Below are 23,074 nucleotides of genomic sequence, written 5' to 3'. Positions count from 1 at the left end.
GGTGGTACATTACTCTCATCAGGTGAGGTTGATAGTCTCCATTGGTATTGTCGGTTGCACCATAGAGCTCAGTATTATCCCGTGCAGCTTACAGATCATAGAATCATAGAATACCAGGTTGGAAGTGACCTCAAGGATCGTCTGGTCCAACCTTTCTAGGCAAAGCATGACCTAAACTACATGTCCCAGCACCCTGTCCAGCCAATTCTTCAAAGTGTTCAGTGCTGGGGAATCCACCACTTACCTGGGGAGATTATTCCAATGGCTGATTGTTATTGTGAAAAATTTTCCTCTTGTGTCCAGATGGAATCCAATAGTAACTTCTGCCCATCACCCTTCATCTTTTCCATGTGACTCCTTGTAGAAAAGGAGTCTCCATCTTCTCTGTAGCCACCCATTAGGTACTGGAACATGGTGATAAGATCTCTCCTGAACATTCTTTTCTCAAGGCTGAACAAACTCGGTTCTCTCAGCCTTTCCTCATGTGACAGGCTTCCCAGTTCTCTGATCATAGAATCATAGAATAGAATCATAGAATAATTAGGGTTGGAAAGGACCTTAAGATCATCTAGTTTCACTCCCCATGCCGTGGGCAGGGACACCTTATGCTACATCATATCACCCAAGGCCTCATCCAACCTGGTCTTGAGCACTGCCAGGGATGGAGCATTCACAACCTCCCTGGGCAACCCATTCCAGTGCCTCACCACCCTAACAGGAAAGAATTTCCTCCTTATATCCAATCTAAACTTTCCCTGTTTAAGTTTTAACCCGTTACCCCTTGTCCTATCACTACAGTCCCTAACGAAGAGTCCCTCTCCAGCATCCCTATAGGCCCCCTTCAGATACTGGAAGGCTGCTATGACGTCTCCACACAGCCTTCTCTTCTCCAGGCTGAACAGCCCCAACTTCCTCAGCCTGTCTTCATGCGGGAGGTGCTCCAGTCCCCTGATCATTCTTGTGGCCCTCCTCTGGACTTGTTCCAACAGTTCCATGTCCTTTTTATGTTGAGGACACCAGCACTGCACACAATACTCCAGGTGAGGTCTCACAAGAGCAGAGTAGAGGGGCAGGATCACGTCCTTCAACCTGCTGGTCATGCTCCTTTTGATGCAGCCCAGGATACGGTTGGCTTTCTGGACTGCAAGTGCACATTGCCGTCCCATGTTCATTTTCTCATCGACCAACACCCCCAAATCCTTCTCTGCAGGGCTGCTCTGAATCTCTTCTCTGCCCAACCCTGTAGCTGTGCCTGGGATTGCTCCGACCCAGGTGTAGGACCTTGTACTTGGCATGGTTAAACTTCATGAGATTGGCATCAGCCCACCTCACAAGCGTGTCAAGGTCCCTCTGGATGGCATTCCTTCCCTCCAGCTTATCAACCGAACCACACAGCTTGGTGTCATGGGCAGACTTGCTGAGGGTGCACTCAATCCCACTGTCCATGTCAGCGACGAAGATGTTAAACAAGACCGGTCCCAACACCGATCCCTGAGGGACACCACTTGTTACTGGTCTCCAGCTGGACATTGAGCCATTGACCACAACTCTTTGTGTGCGGCCATCCAGCCAGTTCTTTATCCACTAAGTGGTCCACCCATCAAATTGATGTCTCTCCAATTTAGAGACAAGGATGTCATGGGGGACAGTGTTGAACTCTTTACACAAGTCCAGGTAGATGACATCAACTGCTCTACCCCTGTCCATCAGTTCTGTAGCCCCATCACAGAAGACCACCAAATTGGTCAGGCAGGATTTCCCCTTAGTGAAGCCATGCTGGCTGTCACCAAGCACCTTGTTGTTTTTCATGTGCCTTAGCATGCCTTCCAGGAGAATCTGCTCCAAGATTTTGCCAGGCACAGAGGTGAGACTGACTGGTCTGTAATTCCCTGGCTCATCCATTTTCCCCTTCTTGAAAATGAGGGTTATATTTCCCTTTTTCCAGTCGTTGGGAACTTCACCTGACTGCCATGATTTCTCAAATATGATGGCCAGTGGCTTCGCAACTTCATTCACCAGCTCCTTCAGGACCCACGGATGGCTCTCATCAGGTCCCATGGACTTGTGCATGTTCAGGTTTTTAAGATGGTCTCGAACCAGATCCTCTCCTACAGTGGGCCCAAGGTCTTCATTCTCACAGTCCCTGCATCTGCCTTCCAAGACTTGGGTGGTTTGGTCAGAGCCTTTGCCAGTGAAGACAGAGGCAAAGAAGTCATTCAGAACCTCAGCCTTCTCCAAATCCTGTGTAGCCAGTTCTCCCGAGAGCTTCCTGAGGGGGCCTACATTCTTCCTACTCTGTTTTTTATTTGCTATGTACCTGTAGAATCCCTTCCTGTTATCTTTAATACCTCTAGTTAAGTTTAATTCTAACTGGGCCTTAGCTTTCCTAACCTGGTCCCTAGCTTCCTGGACAACATCCCATGCTGTTTAGTTTCTGCCTCAAGCAGTAGAAAATTATTATATTCCCCCCTTAGGGTTATGTTGTGTAATTAGTACATTCCTTTCCTTACTATCATTTCCCTTCTCTTCAGCTCATTTCTTAAGGTAGGATGGGTCTGGTACTAGCTTTCCTAACCTGGTCCCTAGCTTCCCAGACAACATCCCTGTACTCTTCCCATGCCACCTGTCCTTGCTTCCACTTATTATAAGCCTCTTTTTTCATTTGAATTTTTCTCAGGAGCTCCTTATCCATCCAAGGAGGTCTCCTGGCCCTCCTGCTGCACTTCCTTCCGGTTGGGATGCAACACTCCTGAGCTTGCAGCAGGTGATCCTTGAATATCAACCAAGAGTCTTGGGCCCCCCTGCCCTCTAGGGCTGTATCCCATGGAACCTTACTAAGCAGGTTCCTGAAGAGGCCGAAGTCTGCTCTTTTGAAGTCCAGGGCAGTGAGCTTGCTGCACGCTCTTCTCACTGTCCTGAGGATCTCAAATTCGAGCATCTCATGATCATCTTTGTGGCCCTTTTCTGGACCCTCTCAAGACCAGGGATATTCTTTGTAAACCCAAGTTAAATACAGTCCTCAAGAGACAACTGGGGATAATATTTTTTGCCCGTGTCTCATAAAACCACATGACCAGCCCTTACTGTTTTCTTTCCTCTCTGTATTTTCCCTGGTAATCAGATCAGTGTGTACAAGACTGGCTTAACAAATTGGGCTATAGGATCAAGGTGGGTTTTTTGTATCACTGAGACTGAACACCACCAGATTTTAATGGAAAATTTTCACCTTAAATGATTGGATGGGTTTATATTTTGCATCCATTTCCACAACTAAAAGGCTTGGAGAGACTTTTCTATCAAATTTAGAAAAAATAAACTAGCATTGACACTAATTGACCCTTACAGATTGAAGCACTTCCAGGGCCAGCCCTGACCTGAATACTCCTGAGACAAATCCTAAAGTAAATAAAGTTGATAAAAAATAATTATTCTCAGCTCTGCTTCTACTCCTTTTAAAGTCAATGGCAAAGGTCCCACTGGCTTTAGAGGACACCCATCCTATCGTACTTTTACACAGTAATCCCAGTACACAGTCTGCTTTGGAAGGTTCCCAGGCAGGACTTGCTACATGCTCACCTTGGACAAAGCTGGAGGTGGAAAGGTACACTTCAGCCATCTGGGGACCATACAAAGTTTTTTTGACAGCCCTGTTAGTTTACAGCATTAGCAGTTGCCATTCTGTACGGGAAAAGTGATTTGCATCTCCAGGGATTTCTGCTGGAAAAAAAAGCTAGTTAGAGCCACTTACTGAAAGAGGAAATTCTGCAGTTTTGTAAATTATTTTAGAACTGATAGTCCTCATGACATCCTCTTCAGAGGCCTGCTCCAAAGAGCTTCTGCAGTGAGCAGGCACTTGTGTCAACATCTCAGGAGGGCATGCTAACAGCAAAGAAGAACTGAGAAATGGTCAGGTTTTGTCAGGGGATGTTACTCAAAAAGTAAGATGTCCTAAGAGCCTTATTTTAGATAGAGCAGGCAAAAATTAGTCTTTTGGGAAAAAAAACAGAAGTCCCCTTAGAAACTTTTGTGTTGTCACAGTGAACAAGTCTACCTGGGTAACATTTTCAGTCAAACCTTCTTGGAATCATTGATTTAGACTTTTTCATTGTGATCCAAAGACATTGAAACGCTGCTCTTGGTCTGGTTTTTTATTCCTTTTAGACACTTTGGGATAGTGATAAGGTTTTTACTGGTTTAATTGGATGTTTCAGTGCTATCAACATTCATTTTTAAGTTAAAGCCATTTATTTGTTTCCAAATTAAAATACTTTGCAATTTCCAGTCCTTGAAATATCTCAGTATTTTGAGAGGTTAATAAAATTGTTACATGCCACAATTTTCTGTACAACACAAACTCTGTTTACTGATCAAGGCAAGTAACGGCAGTCCTCTTTTCTGTAAAAGTAACCAAAAGTGTGGTATTGAGGCCAAGTAATGAAGCACAGTTTGTCTCCCTTGTAAACATATTTTGGGATTTATTATGGGTACTCACCTGCTTGTTCTTGGGCAGTGGGAGTGCTTCGGAGCATAAGACATTTCCCACTGTAAGTCTTGGTTCACTTATGTGCAGCTTTAACCATCTGACCTGAAATTTTCCATTGTGGGTATTTCAGACCAAAATTTTTGGGAATGTTTCAGCTGAAAAACTTTTCCCAGAAAGTGAGGAAGAGATGCATAATGTTGCCCATATTGTTGTGATTATCTGTATGTCTTCTAAGTGTTTTGAGATGCTCTCCTACATCCATAAGTTGGAATGGAGACTTGAGATTAATTTGACTGGAAGTTGTCCTAATTTCAGGTACATTTATTCTTTATCTTCAGGGAAAAAGAGAAACTGAACAAGCAAACAAACCCACGAACAACAAAACAAACCTCTAAAATCACATATTCTTAGGGCAGGAGGTGGGGGTAGAAGGGAAGGTGCTTATCCCCTCTCTCTGCTGACCAGTGATAGGACACAAGAAAATGGAAAGAAGCTGCATCAGGGGAAGTTCAGGTTGGGTATTAGGAAAAGGTTCTTCACTGAGAGGTTGGTCAGTCAACGGAGCAAGCTTCTGAGGGAAGTGGTCATGGCACCAAACCTGTCAGAGTCCAAGGAGCATCTGGACAATGCTCTTAGTCATGTGTTTTAGTTTTAGGTAGTCTGAAAGGAGCAGAGAGTTGGACTCGGTGATCCTTATGGGTCCCTTCTAAATTGAGACATCCTATGATTCCAAATAGCAACTTATAAGTAAGTAAAATGCTTGATTTTCAGAAGGAAAGTACTCCTGAAGTAGGAAGCTACTTGGGTTTTTTTCAGAAGGCAAAAGTCTCCTGAAGACAAAGTAATATAATAGTTCTTTACTAAAACATGTATAACTACTCTTTTTTTCCTTTTTTTTTTTTTTTTCCAGTAAGAATGTGTGAACTGCAGGTCAGATGTTCAGAGAAACCCATTAAGTGATTATTTACTTTTTTCCTGAAGCATGGCACAGTTTGTTGTTTCTGTGTTTGCTTGCACAGAGGACTCTGCAGAGAAATAGCAGAATCCAGACTTCCTTCACCAAATAGGAGATCAAAATATGGGACTTTATTTCCTAAGTTTGATTTTTGTAAAGCTTCAAGAAGCAAAGCCACAAGTAACTATTGCTATGTTAACATAAATATTCTTGTAAGAGATTAGAGGCATGTTGCTCCCCTTTGCTAGGCATGTGCTTAGGCCTTGTATATCCCAAAGCTGAATGTGGGTCTGATGTCTCACCTTATAAATACAGATTTGAATACAGTCTTGTAGTCAGTAAGAATAGGGTTAATGAAAAAAGACAAAGTTGATTTAAACTTGAAAACTTTGGTTAAATTCCTAGCTTTTACCCCAGATATTTTTTGTGTGAGCACAGGAAGGACATTTAATCTCTCCATCTCTCAGTTGCATATGTATAACAGGAGAATCAAAATACGATCTTTGTCCCACCCTTTTTTTATTTTTTAAGGCAATGGTTGTTTCTATCTATCTGTATGGAAATCTCGAAGCCCATCAGAGCTCTGATCTCAGACAAGGCCCTTAAGTGCTATTAGTATGTAGTAGGAGTAATAATAATAATAATAACAACAACAGATGGAGTTCAAATTCTGACAGACAGCTATGAGCCATTACACATTTGGGAGTATGAATACAGTCAAGCCTAAGACAGCTATTTTCATCAGAGACGCAAGTTAAGTTTGGCAGGGCAGCCGAATTTGGCATTATGTAAGCTGGGCTTTGAGACTTCAAACTGTCCTTTTATAAATGTTTGGTTTTTTTCTTCATCTCCATTTGGTTTGGTGTGCAACTGGCACTGGTTTAGAGCTGGCTCATTGTGGGATCTACCCTGCTGCAAACAACATTTGGAAATCTGAAGAGGTTTCTTTAATTAACTGAAAACCAGAGCCCATAGTCTGCTTGATATGAAAAATAGACCAAATTATAGTGGTATTCATAGTCTGCTGGAATGGTTGGTTGTTTTGGAAAAAAAAATGTTTTTGAAGACAGCTTGCCAAGAAACTGTTCTCTCAGGAAATGATAAATGGCAGTTTGGAGACTTGAGTGGCCTCTACTGTATGTATGTGTCTTGGTAACTGCTGACTCAATCGTGTGTGCTCCTGATGGCTCCCACATTCACAGCACAGGGAATTTACAGTGCTGATTCACAAACTCATTACTGTCCTGCAGTTCAGGACTTTTACGCATAGCCTTGGGATTTTTTATCTGAAAACAATGAAAACACATTTCTTTAAATTACACTTCAGATAACCTTTTGGTTATCATTACTTTTACAGTGTATGCTAAAAACCTTGCGATTTCTTTCCAAAACTGTAGCTTATCTGAATATACCCTGCTAGGTTTGGTGTTTTCTGTGTTTTGTTTTGTTTTTTTCTTTTATAGTATATTTCCTATGAAGTTATGAAGTTTTAGGAGATTTAATAGCAGAAGAATGAAGATGTGGCTAGAATTTGCATGACAGGGTTGTTACTTTAAAATAACAAGAAGTTCTGTCTCTGTGCACTGAAGAAAGATCTGCTTTAAACAATGCACCATTGAGTTGTATGAGATCTTTGTAGTGGTATGTGCTATTTACTATACGGGATATGTTGTATGCAAGTGGACAAGCCTTTGGAGTGTACTCTTCTGAGTGCTAACAGTGATCTGTGTTTTCAGGCCATTTATATTGCCTTAATCCCATTGACATCAATAAATTTACTCCTCATTTATTCTGGGCTGAAAGAGAAGTGAATTGGGATTATTGTATGTTTAGGAGGCATTGTTGCAAAACATGCCCTGTTCCTGAGTCACAGTGGAGGGGGGAGAGAGGTTCATGGTGTACACAAAGCTCAAAGAATTATTGGGTTTTTTTCACGTTGGCTAATGAATCTAACTGAAAAGGGTAACAGGACTGGTAGAAAAAATTTGCACCTATGTGTCCGTGAAAATTTTACTGTGTGCTTGTAAACTACAAGATAAAGTTCACATTAAAGAGTTTGGAGATAATTTGATGGAAAAAATAATCAATTCATTGCCTTTAGCTTGAATGTTAGAGTTCCTAGGTGCCTTACGAAGAATTTGTGTATCTGATCATTTGCATCCTTGAAAACCTTTTTAGCATTCACATAGGAGGCAGTTGTGAAAACACTGAATGCTTCAAAGATCTGTTCTCTGCCTTTGCTCCATTATTTTTCTTGCTCCTTGCTCCTGTTCTTTGCTGTTTCTGAACAAATTCTTGTCTCTTTACCCCTTTGTATGGTGCTACATTGTAGAGCAGCTGTAATCACCTGCGTGGAGAACCCTGCCCACACCTTCATGCTCCTTGCCTTTGGCAGAAATGATGCTACTTTTCTATTGAGGACAACATGACCTCTTGGAGGAAGGAAGCACCTACCTAAATTAATTTTCTCGACTGTGATTTCAAAGTGAGAAATCTGCTGATGGGTTTTAAATGCAGTCTGACAGATTAGGAGGAGTGTAAAATGCAGACATCTCTGCCCCCTCTGACAAGTTAGATTCTGTTTTTCATGTTATATACCATTAATTCTCCACATTTTGCATACCAAGCTAGGAAGTACCAGCACTGACTAGCACCAGTGTGAACAGGTACCATCTGGGGAGAACTACAGATGACTTCAACTGGGGAACTACATCAGCAAAAAAAATGAATGCTGACCTCGTCATTTGAATTCCAGCATAATTTTAGCTACCATTTAGTTATGGCAACTAACAGATACCATATGGTAACATCCAGTTAGTTATTTGAGTTATAATGAATAGCACCTGTTAATCACAAAGTGAATAAGATGAAATTATTTGACATTTCTCACATCCTTAAAAGTATTGCTGGGTTAGGTACTGGTATACAATGAGAGATGGAGAAAGCCATTTACATGAAAGTCAGAAAAATGTCCACTTTACTCTAAAACTAAAACTTAAACATCAGATTTCAGCAACAGTGTCTGATTACTCTCTTAATATTTTGTGTTCATTCAAATGTTCTGGACTGTCTTCTTGTTCCCAGCAACAAGGTATTACAGACTTTCACCTTCATGGACTCCAGAGTGTGAGTATATAGAATCATAGAATAGTTAGGGATGGAAAGGACCTTAAGATCATCTAGTTCCAACCCCCCCTGCCATGGGCAGGGACACCTCACACTAAACCATGTCACCCAAGGCCTCGTCCAACTTGAACACTGCCAGGAATGGAGCATTCACAACCTCCCTGGGCAACCTGTTCCAGTGCCTCACCACCCTAACAGGAAAGAATTTCCTCCTTATATCCAGTCTAAACTTCCCCTGTTTAAGTTTTAACCCTTTACCCCTTGTCCTATCACTACAGTCCCCAGTGAAGAGTCCATCCCCAGCATCCCTATAGGCCCCCTTCAGATACTGGAAGGCTGCTATGAGGTCTCCACGCAGCCTTCTCTTCTCCAGGCTGAACAGCCCCAACTTCCTCAGCCTGTCTTCATACGGGAGGTGCTCCAGTCCCCTGATCATCCTCATGGCCCTTCTCTGGACTTGTTCCAACAGTTCCATGTCCCTTTTATGTTGAGGACACCAGCACTGCACACAATACTCCAGGTGAGGTCTCACAAGAGCAGAGTAGAGGGGCAGGATCACGTCCTTCAACCTGCTGGTCACGCTCCTTTTGATGCAGCCCAGGATACGGTTGGCTTTCTGGGCTGCAGGTGCACACTGACTGCTCATGTTCATTTTCTCATTGACCAACACCCCCAAATCTTTCTCTGCAGGGCTGCTCTGAATCTCTTCTCTGCCCAACCTGTAGCTGTGCCTGGGATTGCTCCGACCCAGGTGTAGGACCTTGCACTTGTCATGGTTAAACTTCATAAGGTTGGCATCAGCCCACCTCACAAGCATGTCAAGGTCCCTCTGGATGGCATTCCTATTTTCAGGGTTGCCTAGTTTGGCAGCATCAGAAAGACTGCTCTAGAAATATAATGATGTCTGTCTCCTGGGGTGGCTGATTTAAAACCTTTGCCATTAGCAATGACCTCTGAGTAAGTGAAGTGTGCAATTAATACAGGTGTTCATTGTACTAACAAAAGCATTTTTAGCCTCTGGGACTGTCTCCTAAGATTGAGTTCCTGTCATTTTCTACACAGAGCAAGATCCTTTGTCCAGCACAGATATCCAAGCCCTAAATTAACTGTAGAATTATAACTTGGCCATACTTACAATACATGAGGAAAGAAACCTCATTTTGACCTCTTGTATTGTGCAGTCACTGTTACAGAAAGTTACACATTGCATGTTTCACAGATCTTCCTCACTGAAATGCTCACTGGGATTCAAGGACACTCAGATAGTAAGGAAAGTGTTGAGCACCTTGCATCACTGCATCACAAATGGGTTTGACAAACTTTGACCTATGTGAAATAATCATATAGAAATGTTTCCCTGGAAAATTACACTTATTTCTATGCATCCATTGAATGTGAAGAAATGCTGTGATTTAAACAAGCTGCTTCTTTAGCCAGAGGCTTATTTCACCATTGTACTAAGTGCTATGTACACTGTAGTGCAGCAGGAAAGAAAAAAAAAAAGGAGTCAAAGTGATATTTGTGATGATGTGTCTGCATGTCTGCACATCATCTGCAGGCTGTGGATTTGTTAGTTTTTCAGTCAGTAGAACTGTTATATAAATAATGCATATCAGAGCTGGTCACACATGGTCTTCTCACTTGCACATGTACACTGTGAGTACTAAGCCAGAGAGGAATAAGTGCAACCAGACCTCCTCTGCCTTCTCTGTAAATCAGTTTCTAAAAAGCAGTGTGAGACGCTTGTGTTGTCATGACAGTCTATGTCCCATCTAGAAAGATCAGCGTGGTTATTGTGAGGTTTTCAGGTGGCGTGGGTGATGTTCCTGTCTCAGACATCATCTTCTGCAGGACTTGAGGCAAGTCATTCCACCTTCTGTGGTTTCTATTTCCTCAGCCAGGAGGAGTGAACTGTAGCTTGCTTCAGAAAGCAAGGTGCTGATTTTCTGGTGTTCCCTTCCTGGAATGCCACTGTCAGTAAGGTCCTTCCTTACTGATACCCAAGACGTACTTGATCCCTCTGTGGAGGACAGTCCTTTAGGTGACAGATCTCTCATCACCTGCAGCCACTGAACATCCTGTCTGTCTTTGGCAGGGTTGGGTGGCTTCTTTCTGCTACCGTGATATTCTCCTCATCTTTCCTATCTGTAAAAACTGTGGAGTGTTACCATGTGATGTGAAACAGATGCTGCCTTCCATCATAGAGAAGCTACATTTTGTTACTGATTTAACAGGGGCTAGTGCAGCCATTAATGGCAGGGGCTTGAGGGGAAAGATCCAGCTACATGTTCATACTCCTCCTTTGTGCAGTTGATAACAGTTCTGTAGGAGGTGGGAGTGGAGAAGGGAAACATCACAAAGCTTTATGTGCGCGACTGTCACCACCGCTGATGGAAGGATCTTCCAATATTTCATCACGTCTAGACTATATGTACTGTGTTGTTTTGTTTAGAAGCCTCCTTTATCACAGGATAAAATTACAAAGTCCAAATCTTTTTTTTTGTTTGTTTTGAACAGTAATGGTCATAATTATCTTAAGAATGAACAAGACAGGCTGCTGCTTATGAACCAGAATAACAAGAGGTGGATACACACCTAACATCTGGAGCTGAGCAGATCATTTAGTCTTCAAGCCTGTCATGATGATTAATCAGCTAGGAAACACTGTGAACCTTTTGCTTCCACCACTGAGCATTTGCTTACACTGCCAATAGATCCACTTTCTGAGCCACAGTTTACCAGCCCAAATAAATGCCCAGCTTGGCTATAGTCCTAGAAGAAATTATTGACAAAGAAAAACATTAAGGATTTTTTGTTATCTTTGTCATCCATTAGGTTTTTCAAACACATTATTTTTTCTGAAACAGTTGTTTACTTTTGAATCATTATAGCTTAAAATGTTATGGAGACAAGCCTTGATATTTTAAGTGACTCAAAACCAGAGAGAAACCTGCAATGGAACCAACTTGGAAAGTTAACCCATGCAGAGCTTGTTACCAGCAGCAGCTAAATGATCTGTCCCTCTTTTTGCAAAATAAGTCAAGTCCCCCAAGTGTTAGGAAATTTGCTTAAAGCCATAAGGTTGTATTTAAGCAAAAATAAACCAGAGTCTATAAAATCTAGTTTCTGAGACCTTGGTGTACACAGAAGACCTCTTTTGAAGGTTGCTTCTGCAGTAATGTTGCTTATAGACTAACTCTGGAAATTGAAGCTGTTATTCTTGCATAGCTGATTGCCATCAGAGCTTGGAATTTAGAGAAAAAAGTCTAAAACTACAAAATGCATTACAAAATAATCACTTCATTTCACCCGAATTCAACTGGCAAAGCTGTTGAACTCCTGCAGGCATGGTAATGACTTTGTATGACCCATGAAATTTGACTGAAAACCCTTCTTCATTAGCAGTTGGTTGCCTTTGTTGTAGTTTTGCTCCTGGTATCCATAAGATTCACTAGTTTGCCTTTATGAATAATACCATGACAGCCAACAAGAAGTTTCTTTTCCTTTTCAACATGGGTTTCCACTGGCAAATATATTAGCTACTAGTTCACTTGTTGGTTATTTGCTGGCTTGTGATTGATTGTATCTGCCTCCACTTTTTGGAGCAGTCAGTAAACTTCAGTAAATGAAATGCATTTTTGGTGTGTCTAAGGCAGCTTGATTTTAGAGGGTGCAGAGCACCTGCATCTTCTCTGGATTTCAGTGGGATTTTTTTTTTTTTTTTATTATTTATAAAGCAATTTTATTTTTAGAGCATTCTGAAGAAAGTGTTTCAGGATATGATTTCAGCAAAATCAAATGGCGGTTGGAAAGTCTAGGGGAGTAGAGTGGGCTCACAGACTTTTTATCACCAATAAATTTCACCTCTGATCTCTGTGTAGCCCCTGGGAATGAAAAGTGCCTTTGGAACTGTGTGTGGTTTTCTTTCATTCCACTGAGCTTTCCCACTGAAATTTTCTGTCTTGCATCTGTGTCTCTGTAAAGCTTAATGCAATGGCAAAACAAGAGGTCACCTCCTTTCTGAGGAGCAGACTCAAGCATACAAGAATACAGTTCTGGTTTTGTGTATTCAGAATGGGTGCAAACTTGGCACCTTATTTATCACCAGGATTTCTAACCTTAATGCCATGGCCCATAAATGACTTCTCCATAATAATATTTATCAAAGTATTTCTGGTCTAATTATTCATGCTGAGCTGCTTATCTAAAAATTTTGCTTGAAAGAATCTTTTTAAAGACTTTTCTTCTGAAAACAAATTCAGAACCACATCAAACAGAGATTCATGTTGCCGTTGGTTTAATTACCAGAAACCCTCAGGGAATCTCAAAACTCACTGTTCTTTTAATTGCTTCTCTCTTCCCTGCTCTTTTTCCCCTTCCAGGTTTGATTGCTGCAGAAGTCATTTATATGGTTATTAATTTTTAAACTCATTTAAGACACAAAGGAAGTTATGTCCTTTTTTGCCCATATAGTAACTATCAAATCATAATTAATGAGTAGATTATAAATGATAAAAAAGGAACTGACCAAAAATATTAATTTAAAAAAAAACACAAACAAACTTACGAAGTCATCTTGGTTTTAACGTTATGAGCATAAAGCAGATAGTGTTGCCCTTCCCTACTCATGTCATGCCATAAAATCAGATCCATAACTTGTGGATGTGTCTCATTTTCTATTCCAACCAGAAAACCTGGTACACATAGTCTGGCTTTATTCCCTTTGAAAAGCAGTATGGATGCCTCAGTTGGGTGAAGTGTAAAACACAATATAAGCAATGCTAACCTAACTCAATGTGATACATGGCATATTTGCTTTAGAAAGAGCAGCAGCCTCAAATCTGTTTTGAATTAGGAAAAGAGTTTGAGAGAAAGAGAGGAAAAAGGGAACCGTTTCATAGCAGGCATCTGAAAAATAACAGTTTGGAGGAAGGAGGGAAAATTGTCAGGCAAAACCTAACAGTTAAAGCTGAAAAACGTATTTCTAACACTGGGGATTATGAATGTATATCTTATTCTTTGGGGTTTTTTTTAAATAAAGTCTTGGCAACTTAAGTGCATACTATGATGATCCAGAACAAGAACAGCTACTCCATGGTGAAATTATCAGCAGTACTCTGGCAAGACGTTATTAGTCATAGTCCCAGTATCATACGAGAGCCAGAGCCAAGGATTCAAGAAGCAAAACATTCCCCTTTGGAGAGAGGGCAAGATTAGTCACCTTTGTTTTCTTTAATTGGTGAGGGTGGTAGGGAGGGCCTGTGGTTTATTTCGTTATGAACGAGAGTTTGGGCCATGTTTTTATGCTAGTTGGGTCTTTTACTGTTTTTATTAACCCTTAAAGTCTTGTAAATATGCCACTGTTCCACACTGGAAATGAGAATCTACAGCTAGGAGAAAGCTGTTGTCTGACAGCCAAACTTCTGACAACAAAAATATGGAGTGATATTCAGAGGCTGTACTGCTGTGATGAAACCAGCAGAAACAGCCCTCCAGAGGAAAGTAACATGGGGAATTTTCTTCACATCTGTGGAACTGCAGCATCTGAAATATAAGAGTTTTTCTTTCCTCTGCAGATAGGTATTGGAGTGCTCAAGCAGAAGGACCCAACATGGGAATGTTTTGCTGACCAAGAATGTGATGGAAAATGAAAAAGCAATCAGTTTTCCAACTTTCTGTCTCACTAAAAAACAGAAAAGTGTTTTGAAGTTTTCTTTGAGATCTGAGGATCTGCTTAGGACAGGGAAAAGATTTTTAAGGTTTTGCTAGAGCTCTTCTTTCCAAGTTGAAGCTGTTTATTGTATCTGAAGGTAGGCCATTAACTTTACTACCTCAGTTTTCCCCACTTTGTACTAGTAATGATGGTAGATATCTACTGGAGTGTTCTACTGTATCAGTGCACAAAGATTCACACAGTGCTTTGGATATAAGATGCACTAATGACTGCCATTTATTCCATAATCATAACAAAACTATTGCGTAAAAATAAGGGGCTTATTTTTTTCCCCTGTTTTTTTTTGATCAATAATTCCTTTATATTTCTTGTTATCTCAAGCCTGTTTGACATCTTCCATACAGCTGGATTTCAATTTAAGCATAATTTGGGATGCTGTTTATGATGATGGTGCTAGATAGATGTCCAGTAATACTTGTGGATACATAAACTTCTCATACTTTTAGTATCATTGATTCACTTGTAAGGAAAGAATCCCTCTCTTCTTGCCAATTTATGTCTTATTTTAAAATGGAGATGGAAGACAGCTGTGTCTGGTCAAAGAGATATTATTTCCTGAAGGGGGGGCTATAGTAAATGAAGATAAGCAAATTCTTGAAAAATCCAGAGTATTCAGTTAATAGGATAGGGGGATTTTATCTTCTTTAGTGGCTTCTGATAAAAGTTATATTTGGAGAAAAGACCCTAAACTTCACTTTCCTGGCTTCATGCAAGGAGAGAAAAACATTCCAAGCTCCCTTGTTCATCTACTGATACTCTGTTAATTTAGAGGAAAGGGTTAAAAAAAAGAGAAATCTGACCTTTGTAATACTAAAAGAAAAAAATAAATGCTGTATCCTGAGGCACTGCTGGGCCAAAGACTGTAGATTTTGGACACTGTCCTAACTTGAAAATTTCCATGTGTTTTAAGTCTTGTCTCATTTATCTAAAGAGTCAACCACAAATTTTAATTGCTTGGCTATAGCCCTCTGGATGCCAGACAGATCTGTGAGTGTTGCACACATCTGGGCATGCATTCCGTACTGGGAGGCCAACAGGACAGGCCTAGGAGCTTAGGGAGCAATGAGCTAGCAGAGGGGCTTCATGGCCCAAATCTACACCTACGGCTAAAGAAAGTTTCTCAGGAAGAGCAGATTTCCAATTGCTTGTGTGTTTTATATAAGCCAAATATTTTTTTCCAAGAAATTGTTAATAGCAGCAACAAAAGCACTGAACTGAGGCCACCATTCTCAGCTCTCTCTTCAAAACTAGCAGCCATATCCAGTCTCTGCTTCTTACCATTTCTTCCAGCCATATCCGTCATGGTCCTCATTTCTGTCTTGACTAGCAACACTTTAGATCATCCCTTTCCAACTGTTTTTTTACCCTCAGGCCTTTTTGAAATGTCTCCACTTCCAAAGTAAGCACTGCCCCAAAAGCTTTCCACCTTTCGAGGTCTTATACTCTTTAACAATCCGTAACTAAGTGTATTTCACTCTCCCATAAATTAATTCTCCCATCTGCCAGCATTCTGCTGACCTTCTTGCTAGAAGGAGAGGTATATATTCATTTTATCTTGCTTTCTTTAGTCAAGCAGCAAGTTACAGCCAGATAAATTTATGAAGGTGACATGTAGAAACTGAATCAACTTGTGTGCTTGTAACTTTTCTATTCATATTTCTTTATTTTTAAGATCTTAAAGGAACTCCTCTCTTATATAAACACAACATCGGTTGTTGCCACTTGTTTCTTTGTAGGTCTCATTTAATAGTTCCTTTTGTAACTGAAGTTTTACCGGCTGCTGATCTGCAGCATTTACTTCCATAGGGATTATGTTTATAGGTTGTAAGTAAGTGGCTGGAAATAGTCAAAGGTAGCTGTGAAGATTTCTGTTTTATTGTGTAACATCTTCTTCAGCTACTGCTGCTCCTGAAGGTTGTATCTGCATTTTCATTTGGGGAAAAAAATGGCAGTATTCTAAAAGTGACAGTTATAAAAACATGCTGCCAATATTCTGTGTTTGGTAACATATATGCTGTATTTCATATTATTTATTTAATCACGTATTACTGAAGTAGCACTTTCATATCAGTTTTTTATGTTTTGACCTGTCAGAACATGTCTCTTACTATTGTTGTTTTCAACAAGGGAGATGTCTAATCTGAAAAATGGCATTATAATTGTAATCTACAAATTTCTAATTATCATGGAAATCCACATGAAAGAAGTGAAGCTGAGTGGATAGTTAACCAAAGATGTCGTATTTCCAGAAACTTTGAGAAAGCTTTTTAAAAAAATATGTTTTTCTTTGGGGAAAGGGACATTTGGAAAGGAAATGTCCCTTTCTATAACTACACTGCAAAGAACTACAATTCTCTGTGGAATAGTTACTTGCTTACCTGAATTTCTTTCCCAATTCTAGTGAAAAGAAAGAATTCATATATCAACCCTGCCATTTCTTCTATTTCCTATAGTTTGAGCACCCGGTACCCTAGAGCTTCTACTGCACAATCAGGACAAAATTCTTCAGACAAACAAAAATTACTTTAAAATGCCACAAGTGTTACAGTCAGTAATCAAATGGCCACATGCTGGTGTTATCAGTTTGTTTTACTTCCCAAAATAATTTAAAAAAAAAGTGTAACAAAACTGAGTTTCTATATGGTGCATTAGGAATTTACTATGCCAAGTCAAGCCCTCTTTAACAGCAGTTCACTGATACGAATATAACTTCTTGGAGAAACAGAGCCAGTGACTAGCTTAAAAATCATGGTTTTTTTCTGAAATCTGACCCTGACTCAACAACTCAGAATTTTCTTCTCAGACCCAGGTCATCGCCCTCTGTTTAAAGCGCAAGCAGCATACCCTCAGTCAAGGTGAATTATCAGCAGCCATTTAAGGGTTACTACCATAAAAAAATAAAGAGGTTTTTTTACACTTTTGAGAACTGTAGAATAAATATTTACTATAAAAATACCAAAGAAGATGACACAAGCAACAGTCTCAGTTTACTGAAAAAACAAAGCCATTTTTAGTATCTCAAAGTGAAGACGGGTTTGGCACTGATAGCTTTATGCAAGAGAGATGATTTTAGGACACAGTGAGTAGCGAGTGTCTTTCTTTCCAAAGATGCTTTTTGTCTCAGTGTTATCCATTTTATTTGTCAGTTGAGACAGTGGTTACAATGTTCATATATTTTCATTGACTAGAAAGTGACTCGTCACATGCAACCCTCAAAGCCCATTAATTTTGTTCCTCAGGAACTCAGCCTTTATACTTTTCTAACAGTGAGTAATCATATAGTAGAGGAGAGTGTTTTCTTACTGGCTCCCCTTCCTCTATCTTTCCCCCAGACACCACACACATACTCCCTTCTTTGACCAACTCTCAAGAGAAAGTACAGACAGTCTGGAGAACAAATCTTTCTTAATGCAGATTACATTGCCTATAAACAGCTCAGCAACTGGTATATGACCTCCACCAAGACTGCTGCCTAATCTCTGGCAACAAAATAAACAAATCCAAGCCAGAAGCTCTGATAAGGGGATTTGCAAGAATCTGGGATCTTGGATACTGTAAATGGAAGGAAGAGCTTTTTCATGATTTTTGAAGAATCATGTACCTGAAGAAATTTTCCTTAATAATACTGATATTGTTGGTGTGTCGTCCCCCCTCCCCCCCGGTCACTATTACAGAGAAATGTTTAAATTAAATCCTCTATGAAAATTCCCACACCCATCCCTGAGCTTCTCTAGAAAGCCCCTTCTAACATCGTATTTGTTCCTGTCTACAGGGGCCCTCAAAACTAAGGCATTAACTATTAGAAATATTGAGATACCAAATTGTGTAGGAACTGAGAAAGAAGAAAAGCCAGGGAAGCTGCCTCTGAAGCTCCCTCAAATGTTCTCAAGATCTAAAAGGAAAGGTCTCACCAAAGAAAAATGTGATTTATAACCACACCCTCACTTGCAGAACAGTTCAAGCACCGCTTGACTGTGACACCTTCCTTCTTGTACATCAGAGGCCTGTAATGACAATAGAAGTTGTGTTCTTGTGGCTTTTGCTTCTCCCTTTAAAATGTCTCATGCTTTAAGCAGACACCCCTTTGGCAGAACTGAGGATGGGGACCCATTGTCCCATCGCCATTTGCAAATGTCATCTTTTCTGATCCCATCCACAATTAGCACAAGCAGAGCAATGTACAGAAATCCAGACTGCTCCTTCTTTTGTAATATCCAAAGAATATGTTACTATTTGGGATAGACAAATCAGTCAAATATTGATCCAGAGCCTGCTGAAGTCACTGGAAGTCTGTGATTGCCAAAACTACCACTGACTTCAGTGTGTCTTGGAGCAAGCCCTTCATGGGCAGAGAACTTCCTGGGAAATGGCTTGCTTTATTGGAAATCAGAACTGATTAAATAACAGTCAAACACAACCAGCTACCTGGACCTCCCTCCACAAAAGCTTTGTGGCTTTAGAGCCCTACCCTAACATGGAAAGAACATGGAAGACAAAGATCTTTACTTTTTATCTCATATGGCCCAACTAAATAGCAGTCAGCTTCTGCCTCTGCTTCTGTGGGCCTCCTGCACTCCACAGCTGCAGCAGCCAAACCTTGTTCCCTAGAAAAAATTAGACAATTATTCCTGGGAATATATTTCCCAGCAAGAATATTCATATCTCACTTCTCTCCAGTACTTCATCACCAAGATGAGCAGCTGCTGAAGGACTATCCAGATCTCAGTCCAATCTACTGTCATGTTCAATAGCTCATCACTCCGAAAGTTTCATGAATGCACATTTTCCATATATATCTTTGGTCTATGTTTCCTCTGGTAATCCCTGCCTGGAATCACAAATTCAGAAGTATGTATATATAAATCCCCTAGTTAGTTTAGAATAATTAGCAAAAAGACATTTCTTGTTAAGGAAAAGTTGCCCTTTGGACTCTGAAGGGAGCTATTTGTCTGCAGTCCTCCAATACAGTCCTTCCAGCACAGCTGTCTCGGAAAGCAAGTGATACCTGCACAGTGGAGGATGGAGGAATGAGATATTTTTGCAGGCTTCACTAGCACTGATTTGTACTGTTACATGTGGATGATCATGAGTTAGCCATCTGTGATGGGCACTATTTGGGCAAAGCATGCCTTTTTAAAAGAGAGTGAACAAATAGTGATGAAAAGAAAACCTGATGATATGCTCAATTTTCCATCTGTATTTCCTTCTAGAAATCTTGAACTTACATGTTCTTCAGCTTCCTCATTTGAAGAATCTCACCTTTCAACAGCCATTTCCACCCAGAATTACTAGTGTTTCATGTACCATCTAGGGTGCTTTGTCTCATGTTTTCAAAACCAGATGCAAAGTATAAATCTCTGGCACCCCATATTTTTAAATCACTGTATCTGCTTCCCTGCCCGTTGTATAGTGTTTGAAAAAAAACTCAGCAATTTCTCTATGGTGGAAAAACACTTTAGTCTCTGCTGAAATCCTCCAGGTTTGCTGATGTTCTGCTCAGCCTTACTGTCTTTTACTATCCTGTGTGATACTTGGATGATAGCCAGGCACATATAAATCGCTCCCACTCATGCTCTTTCTGGCAGTTTTATGTGCCTTTAACTACTTTCTAGCAGATATTTTAAGCAGCAGTTTATTCCTATCACAGTTTTTTTGCCCTCTTACTTGTTTTCCCTTTTTAAAACATGTATCTTTTTGCCTAGAATTTGCTTAGTGTTTTGGGATCCCTGTGGATTGACGGAGCATAGACTACGACAGCAAAATTGAGGCTTTCTCATTACACTTGTAGAAGGGAGCAGAAGACCATAGGGCAGACTCCTACTGTGCAATTTCAAGATGTGCTATGGCAAGGGGCAGAGAGTGGGCAGGACTTCAAAGCTGGAGGTACCCATCTTCCCTTCAAGACAGCTCTCTCAGTATATTGGAGTCAGCAGAGAAAGGAGGCTTCCCATGCCAGATAAGAGGGGTGATACAGATTACTCCTTGAGTGGTGATACAGATTACTCCTTGAGTGGAAACTGCAAGAAGCCAGAGACTGAATCTGTGGTGCTCCTAGAAATATTTCGTTCTTGATTTTCTTCTGAATACCATAAATGTACACCAAATAGAATCTAAATTTTGGACAAATCCATAACCTAGCCTCTGTTAGATATCCTGACTTTTCATTATACTTTCTTGTAAAGATTAAAAGAAAGAGCAGGAAAAGGAAAAAACAAGAGGAATTAAATAGTTTAAGGAGCTTCTGTCTCAAGGCAGAAGAAAATAAGCGTTATGGATTCAGGCTTAACCTTCCCCTGCAGCACCCCAGTTGGAAAATTAGCTTTAACCCATCTTAGAAGAGTTTCTTGTCTTGCTGTGAGTCATGTCATTCAAATGGCAGTCCTAGTGAATGCTGTCATTGACAAGGTGAGAGCATAAAACTGAACCATGCCCCACTTCCAGCCCTTGCCACAGACCCCAGCTTCTATACACTCACAGTAGCAAAAATATCTGTGGGCATTTTGTGGCCTGAGTTGGTAATTGGGCCCAAATGTAACAAAAAGCATCAGTCAGTCCTAGCTTAGAATGGATTAGATCACTGCAACTAGAGCAGATACTAGAACATACTAATATTATTAAGGCATATAAGCATGTTAGAAGTTTATCATGTTGAAGCAAAAAAAAAATATGTCCAGAATAATAACAAAAAACCCTCACAGAAACTCAGTTATGGGACTTGGTTCTCTATCACAGCACATCTCTTTAAATGTTCATTTGTCATGTGTTCATCCAGGTATAAAATGAGTCTCAAAGCACATACCAGAGGTGAGTATTAACAGGCCTGTCCTCAACCAACTCTGACCTGTTGCATTAATTTTCTGATGATGTTTGCTGAACTGTGAATCTGTGGTGTCTTCATAGAGGTTGTTCGGATCCTCATTAAGAAAACTGTCATTTTAATATTGTATTTGTATCTCATGGTTTGTTGCAATTTTCTTACTTGCTGCTACTAAACAAATCTTTCCTTTTCCTTCCTAGGTTACACAAATGGACCAGAAACTGAACCTCATTACAGATATGCTGCATCATCTGATTTCCTGTCAGCAAGGGGACCAAGGAAACAACAGAACATCTCAGAGAGGCAACAATGTCAATTCAGATCTTTTCCTCCCTAATAACACCCTGCCAACCTACGATCAACTGACAGTACCGAGGGAAAATGAAGATGATATATCCTGATGCAGTATAAGTCTGGGGTGGGTTCTTCCCACCTTTCTCCTTTAAATGGGACTGAATGTTGACAACCTGGAAGGAATTAGGTTTATCAGCCATTTGAGAAAACACACAACTACTGTATCTATACCACTAATCTCAAATACCCTCTTCTAAAGCCACTCATAATAGTGAAAGGATTGCCAGGCTGTCTTCTACCAGGCAAAACTTACTGAAACTCCACATTTATTTTGTTCATGAACAAATGATCACAACTCATTATTTCTTAGAAAGACCAAAAAAAAAAAAAACCACCACCAAAAAAAACAACAAAAAAAACAGGCCAAATTACAAGGATTATCTTTAATAATAATGATAGTGATAATGGTATTCTAATAATACTTGAACTTAGATGGAAAAAGTGCATTCTGTTTATGAATCTGCAAATAGCAATATATTTCTACTAATGTTTTTTGAACAAACTACGGTAACTTATGTTGGTTTTATTGTAGAAATGTACACTAACATTCTAGAGAATGAGAAACCACATACTGAATGATTTTCTTTTTCTGTTTTATTTTAATATTGCTACATAAACAGTTATCAGATAATGACCAGATTTTTTAAATCTGTTTTTCTTCAGGGAGGAACTAATCCTTAATCTGGAACAATACTATTTATAGTGGAAAGAGCTATAGACTTTTTAAGATACCAGTTTTTCATGGGGAGACGATAAAGTATTACATAGAAAAAAAATCTTTCTGCTCTCTAGAAAATTGTTGCCAAAGGATTTATATATAAATAAATAACACAGTGGTCTGAATGTACTTGTCCTGAAATAGCTTCTTAAAAAGAAGGCTACTACTTCTTCAATCTACTGGGTTTTAGCTTACAGTCACAAAGAATAGTACAAGAAACTTAAGTGACTGGACTTTGCCAGTCAAGTGCTTGGGCTGGCCACTTACTGAGCATCCATAATCCTCTCAGGAATCAAGGCCCCAGTTCAGGAAAGCATCTTTCACCCAGACAGCATCTATGATAATTTGAACAGTTTCCTGAATAATGTCTTGAGAAATTCATCTCCCTACAAGAGTCATTTGGTATTGAAGAGTGCCAGCTCTAACTCAGAGGACCAAGAGCCCCAGCTACAACCCACAGGGCTGAACCACATTAACCTACATGATAGTTAAAATAAAGTCAGCAGTGTTTGGGTCAATGTGATATTTCACATACATAATGTGCAGGATTTGGGATTGTATTACAAAGGTTGAAATCCAGCCCTTGCAAATAGTCAGCACCAGTATCCTATCAGCCCTGCTTTGAATGTGGAACATCCTTAAAGCTGACAAAGTATCAGGAAAATGTTTAGTCTAGTGTGGTGGTGGAAGTAGCCCATACTGCTGGTGAAAGAGGGAGATGTAAACAGATTTATCAGCTCTTGCACTTTGAGCATCATATGCATCCAGTGCACCCTATTCCCCTCACTGCAGAGCCTTTACCCCACAGCGATCTCTCTCCCTCTCCTGGAAAAATTACACCCTAAAGCCTCATAATTTTGCACAGCAGTTAACATCACCTGTCTTTA

The 23,074-nt window shown here is 40.2% G+C and overlaps 1 protein-coding gene across 5 annotated transcripts in view; it reads left to right on the top strand.

Annotated features, from left to right (window-relative positions):
* Positions 1-21,805, top strand: part of KCNQ1 (potassium voltage-gated channel subfamily Q member 1) — a 402,777-nt gene extending 380,972 nt beyond the window's left edge. For all 5 annotated transcript variants that reach the window (XM_061463088.1, XM_061463083.1, XM_061463084.1 and 2 more), the window contains one exon: positions 21,316-21,805. In XM_061463088.1, the coding sequence (XP_061319072.1) occupies positions 21,316-21,516 (201 nt within the window). In that variant the 3' untranslated portion in view covers positions 21,517-21,805. The remainder of the gene's footprint in view (positions 1-21,315) is intronic.
* Positions 21,806-23,074: the final 1,269 nt, after the last annotated feature.

The sequence above is a fragment of the Pezoporus flaviventris genome, unplaced genomic scaffold (genome assembly GCF_033815535.1).
Source record: "Pezoporus flaviventris isolate CSIRO_AGI_PZ_B2104156 unplaced genomic scaffold, CSIRO_AGI_Pfla_v1 ptg000036l, whole genome shotgun sequence".
Lineage (NCBI taxonomy): Eukaryota > Metazoa > Chordata > Aves > Psittaciformes > Psittacidae > Pezoporus > Pezoporus flaviventris.
This window is presented reverse-complemented; position numbering and strand designations above follow the sequence as displayed.